Genomic DNA, 6212 nt, shown 5'->3' with positions numbered 1-6212 from the left:
AATTATTTAAAGACTGGAAAAAAGATTTAGATAGGAATTATAGGTGTGCCGATCGATCGGCCACCGATCATAATCGACCGATTTCCGTGAAAAAGTGTATGATCGGTGATTGCCGATCACGGTCTCTTGTTGCCGATCATAAAAACCGATCACCTGCATCTCATTTCGCAGCCTGCCTGTGCAGCTGGTCTCCTCTTTCTTTCACTCTGCGCAAACGCGCAGCAACAAATCCTAACCGATGTGGTGTGGAACTATATCGCACTGAGTGAATGGGGAAGTTTGCGTGTTGCGGCAGAAAATTGAAGCACGTGGGTTGAAGCACCTCAAAATGCATCAACACGACGAATCTAATATGGCATAAAAACAATGCCATACTTGAGGAGTTTGGCTACATCGAGGCTCACTGCAGTAAAAAAGACATACGGAGGATCAGATAGCAGGTAAAGCAGCGCACAGCTACAAACACTCACCCGGATTAGCATGACGGTCAGAAAGCTAAACAAATAACCTGGAAAATTATTTAAGTCTTCGAGCTGCGATGTAAGACGCTGGTTCTGCTCTCACTGTTGAACCGCTGCTACAGGTAGTAATATTTGACAGACGGAGCTTCACTTCTGCTCCACCTGGTAGTGACTCTCACACCGAACCTCTGTTTAAAGCTGCAGCATCTAACTTTAAAAAAATAAATTTTACATACGTATTAAAACTTTCGCTGTCCTAACATGAGACAGATAATCTCTAAAAAAATAATCGATCTCCTCCCTGTTCTGCATAATTACTCCGCTCAGTCAGAAACAGCCAATCAGAACTAGCAGTAATCAGCTAGCCACCATGCTATCAGGAAGTTTTCATTCAGTAACTCAGGATTGTTTACTGTAATGGATCCTGTATTTGCCTTTGAATGTAAAGTTTTATACTTGAATTTTTTGGCAATGTTGAGAGGTTTTATTTGGACTTTTTGTATTATTTCTCCTCAGAGCCTTCATATGTTATCAGTCTGTTAAAGATATTATTACCGATAGCAGTACAATTTGCACAATGCCTGTTTTGTTTTTTTCTTGGAAAAAGTTATTAAAAACAAGTTTTTGTCTAAATTAAGGTGAATTCATGGTTCCTTTTTCCACATAATGTAACCGGTACTGTTTATGATTTCAAAAAAAATTAATTATGTGATGGGTATCGGTGATCGGCCCTCATGGGTGATCGGAATTGGCAGAAAAAAACGGCACATCTCTAGTCAATACTTATTATTAATAGGGATCCACATCAACAAAGGTATTGGCCGATGTTGGTCATTTTTTTTCACACATCGTATCGGTTCTATATGTGAAACTGGGCCGATATTAAAACTGATGTTTATTTCCATCTTGTTGCCATTTGTGTTTCTGGATGTGGATATGATTAAGTTGGCTCTTTGGTCATGTGACAGCAAAGTAGTGCAGGATTGTGGGGAGTTTAACTGAAGCACAGTACAAATGTATGTTTTTTTCATGGTGTTGAAAGTGGATGGAAATGTCTACAGCTATGGTAAAAATGAAGAGACCACTTCAAATGATCAGTTTCTCTGATTTTACTTTTCATAGGTATATGTTTGAGTAGAATGAACATTGTTCTTTTATTCTATGATCTACTGGCAACACGTCTCTGAAATTCCAAGCAAAAACAAATTGCATTTATTAGCAGAAAATGAGAAATGGTCAAAATAACAAAAAAGATGCAGTGCTTTCAGACCTCAAATAATGCAAAGTAAACAAGTTCATATTCATTTAAAAACAATAATGTTTTAACTCCGGAAGAGTTCAGAAATAAGTGTGGTGAAATAACCAGTAGGTTTCCAATGGGGTTCAGTGCGGTGGGCTCAAGTTTTTCCAGAGCTGCATATAAATGTGACATCTGTAAATCTTGGCTATTGGCCATAAAAGCAATAATATTGGCTATTGATATCAGCTCAGATTCTCATATTGGTGCATCCCTTGTGATTATTGATTGATATTGTTTCTAAGCAAACAATTTACTGAGTGCAGTAAAACAGTTTACCATGTTCCGGAAGTGTGCACTTAGAGTGCCTGTGGCCTGGTGGTACTCCATTACACAGTTGTTGTTAAGGATTTCTCCACTGCTTTCACTGTCAAGGGGAAAGACATGTAGACAGACATTAATTTCTCTATACTGTCCCTTTAAGAAAAAAGCTAAACTAAATTCGATCCAAGGCTAATTCCAGTTAACTGTATAACAATAAAACATCTTATACAATGATGATCTTTAATAATTTTTTACATTCTTTTATCTGTGACTTGTCACTTTAGTTTGTTAGTGTGTAGACTGGTAAAGACAGGCAGTGGTAGAGTTCAGGTGAACAAAAAAAAAAAAAAAAAGTTTCCCTCTGTGTTCACACACTGAACACGGACAACATGTTGTCACTTTGAAACTGTGAAATGTTTCACCCAAGAAACTTTAACCCGTCTTTGCAATCACCGTTACTGCTAAAAAACAAACAAAAAAAAAACCTAAAGTAAATAAAGAAACAATCCTTAGCCTGGTAGGGACACAATTGAAGCCTGGTGGCCCTCCAGGCTTATGATGCACAGGAGGAGACCCAGGGTTAGCAGAAAACAGTCTTTTCACCAGGGCAGCCATTTGTCTCAACTCATGGAATGTATCAATTACTGTACATCTACATTAACCACAATTAAAGCTGTAATGTTTTATTTAAAAAAATCTGAAATATTTGCCTTTTCTTATCCAATAAAATGTCTGGTGGAGGTTTTGAATGAGACAAGTTTCCATCCAGCCCGCTCCTCACCTGTGTGTGCTTTCATTCTTCAGCAAAGCTTTGGCTTGCTGCTCGCTAACAATGACAGCCTTGACCTGCGGTGGGTTCATGTGGACATTGAGCTTCCCCCCCACAAGAAGACGGACAGTAGCTGCGAACTTTGTCTGGGTCTTTAACACCTGGGGCGGCTGCTTTTCTATGATGAAGGTGCTGAAATACAAACACAGCAACATGATGATCAGCAGTTTACAGCTGACTGATGAACATCAGAGTACGGATTAAGAGAAAGTCAATGAGAGATTATTCACTGCATTAGAAGAAAAATTTAATGGAAAAACAAAAAGTGAAAAAATTTGTAGTAGAGTTGTTACCATTCTAATAATTTAGACCATTTTTGATATTGCAGCAGTACTTTGAGTGAAATTGTCATTTTGTGGTAAAGAGCAAAAGCACAATTAATTCCAATAGGACAACATTTTAACTTTCGTAATTGGGGCAAAACTAATACAATTGAGCTCTTGTTTAGAAAAAAATATATGTAAATATTAATACATTTGTAAGTGTAACTTCTCCTGTTAAATCCCCAAAATATAAAACAATATACTAGTATAATGTTAATATCCCTAAAATACAGTTTAACATCCCGTATGTTGGTGCATGTCGCCTGTATGGATGACATGCACCAACACGTCACTCCACTCAGTTGTGGAAAACAATTAGATCGTTTTAGGACTGCTTGGGAAAGATTTCCAGGGGAAAAAAAATCTGATTGATCCAAATACACATTGTGCATATAAATGAGATCTGTTGAAAGTCCCTGCATGACTTCATGTGTTCAATATGGAAAAATATGTGACTTTTACCTTGTGACCAGGGCAGAGATGATGTCAGTAATGTCAGCGTTGAGTTTGGTGAGCAGCTCTTCTATCGAACCAGGCAAAGGGAGCTGCTGGGTAAGATGCTCACAGCGCCGAATCTGCTGTCGGTTCTGCCAAATCAGGTCTGCCAGCTTCTCGCACCTTTACAAGAAGGAAAAGGAGAAATACCTCAAAAGTTTATTCACAAAATAAAAATGAATGTCTACAACATGCACATTTTTTATTCAGTAGGAGATTAAGAATGAGTCCCTCCAGGATTTCGTGTTTGTTTTTTGCCAATCAAAATCACTGATGATGTGGTGCTACTTTAGAAATATTTGCAAGAATTTAGCAATAAATTCTTCATATCAATCAAGGACTATAATTTGACGTCAAGTAAAGCTGAGATAGATGCATGGTAGAAGTTAGAAATGCTGGGGTTAGAATCACTTTAAAGCAAAGTTTATTGTAAATTTGCTGCAAATTTACAATAAATTCACAATTACTCAGTAGCACAAAAAAAATGCAAGGATCTGATATTGCATGAATTTCCTTGATCACAGAATTGCAAAAAAAAACACACACGACAAGAAAAGAAAAGAAAGAAAAAGTTCAGAGGAGCAAAATCTGTCCAGGTTTTACCAGGACTGCAGAACGTCCAGCCCCCCCTCATGAGGGCCCCCGTTGCCAGCCAGCTGCTGTCTCCTCTTCCACTGAATGAGTTCCTCGTCCAGGATAAGAGTCTGCTGTTTCCTCAGTAAACCCAGAGTCTTCTGGTGCTGATCTGCCAGGTCCTACCAGCAGAGAATCATCTGTGTGTAAACCTGACTTCATAAGCTCACAGCAAACAAACTCTGGTTCAATGAAAATGTCACGTTTGAACACATCCTCCGTCTCAGCCACAGTCACAGTCCAACAACATGCACTGCTTGGCTGTGGAAAACTATTTGAGCTTTTCAGAACTGGTTGGAAAAGATTCCCAGGAATTATTTCAAAACCATTAGCAAAGCTCTAGATCCAGTTAGCAGAACCTGAGCAGATCTTCTGAAAAATTAAACATAGCAAAACTGAGAATCTTAATAAAACAAAACCTAAAGCTCATTTTAAACAGACATCGTTTATCATGTCTTGTAGTTTCCTTAGAGCAGCTCTCTCTGAACATCTGTAACAGTCAGAAGGTCCGAGTAAAGCCACCTCATTTCTACGTCCTTCTTAAGGATCTAGTGCTTACAGTGAGCTTTGATGGATGTTGTAGGAATCTTAGATCAAAGACAACACCCAGCATGTATAAGAAGCCTGGCGGGTCACCAGGCTTTACCTACGTTTCCATCAGACACTTTTTGTGCAAACACAAACACCAACTGTGTTTTGCAAAACACTGAGAAGCATGATGAACATAAGACTAGAAATAAGTAGTGTGTATTCATACAAGCCTGTATTTCTGTAGTGTGCTGGCCTCTCTGGCGAGCCAGGCCTCCACAGTGGCCCTCTTGCTCTGCAGGGCGGCTTCCCGCTGTGTTCGCTCTGCTGGGGGCACTGAAGACAAGCTGCTCAGCTGGGCTGGCACAGGGAAGGGCAGACAGCATGCAGGATGTTAGAAACACACTCTGGTGCACATCTCAGAGAAAAAACCATGACAAAAAAAGACTGGTGACACTAAACCAGCTGGGCATTGCAGTAAAGCCTATCTGGGCCATTTCATGCATTACAAGACACAAAGGCAGTGTACTAAATCAAGATAGCATTGATAATGAAAGCAATGTTTGTGATCAATTGATTTCATGCATTAAATCAATTAATATTCTGATGGATGAAAACAACCTCAATAATTTCCATGTGCATGATTTGTAGTTTTTCCTCTTTCCACCAAAAACTGGATGACAGACATCTGGTGTTTTGGTCTCACCTAGTCCTTTTTCGAAGGACACTTTTGTTTACAGAGACTTCACAATTCATTTTATTTGTAGTTAGTTTTGGTTGCTTATTCTGGATATTTAAAATGTCTTCCAGTTTTAATGTTAAACAATCGTTAGAATTTAAAGTTTAATGAATTTTGAGAATGTGTTCATGCATTATTATTATTATTATGCCATTACCATTATATTATTTGAAAATGGTCTTAAAAAAAAAAAATATATATATATATATATAATATTTATCAGAATAATTTCTGGAAGAATTTAATGTCAAGAAAATTTGTTACGGTGACAAGTCCAGTATGAAGACAGAACACCTAATGACAGCCTTCGTTTGTCTAACATATTTGACATTTTAATTAGTTCAATTATATCAATACTGGGAAATTCTAGTAATATCCCAAAATAATTAAAACAGAAGAAAATACCTTTGAAATTCTATTCTAACATTTAATAAAAATGTGGACACAGAACAGAGGCCATGTTTGACAAATTAAACACAGGAATCCAGGAAGAGAACCTCATACTAACTATGAAGCATGGAGGTGGATGTGTCATGCTTTGGGGACGTTTGTTATAGCAAGACCTGACAAGAGCATCAGATGGCGTCTGAGGAAGATGACAAAAACACTAACTCTAGGCTTTAGTGGGTATGATGTTCTGATT

The 6212-nt window shown here is 38.1% G+C and overlaps 1 protein-coding gene across 3 annotated transcripts in view; it reads right to left on the bottom strand.

Moving 5' to 3' along the window:
* Nucleotides 1-1983: 1983 nt before the first annotated feature.
* LOC106936424 (signal transducer and activator of transcription 5B-like) overlaps nucleotides 1984-6212 on the bottom strand; it is a 12748-nt gene continuing 8519 nt past the window's right edge. For all 3 annotated transcript variants that reach the window (XM_015017423.1, XM_015017424.1, XM_015017425.1), the window contains 5 exons: nucleotides 5060-5190; nucleotides 4273-4424; nucleotides 3637-3792; nucleotides 2804-2983; nucleotides 1984-2125 (listed from right to left, as the gene is read on the bottom strand). In XM_015017423.1, the coding sequence (XP_014872909.1) occupies nucleotides 1999-2125; nucleotides 2804-2983; nucleotides 3637-3792; nucleotides 4273-4424; nucleotides 5060-5190 (746 nt within the window). In that variant the 3' untranslated portion in view covers nucleotides 1984-1998. The remainder of the gene's footprint in view (nucleotides 2126-2803; nucleotides 2984-3636; nucleotides 3793-4272; nucleotides 4425-5059; nucleotides 5191-6212) is intronic.

The sequence above is a fragment of the Poecilia latipinna genome, unplaced genomic scaffold (genome assembly GCF_001443285.1).
Source record: "Poecilia latipinna isolate Pla-1442-1.1 unplaced genomic scaffold, P_latipinna-1.0 Scaffold2141, whole genome shotgun sequence".
In the NCBI taxonomy this organism is placed as follows: domain Eukaryota; kingdom Metazoa; phylum Chordata; class Actinopteri; order Cyprinodontiformes; family Poeciliidae; genus Poecilia; species Poecilia latipinna.
The sequence above is the reverse complement of the archived record's forward strand: the minus strand, read 5'-3'. Positions and strand labels throughout refer to the sequence as shown.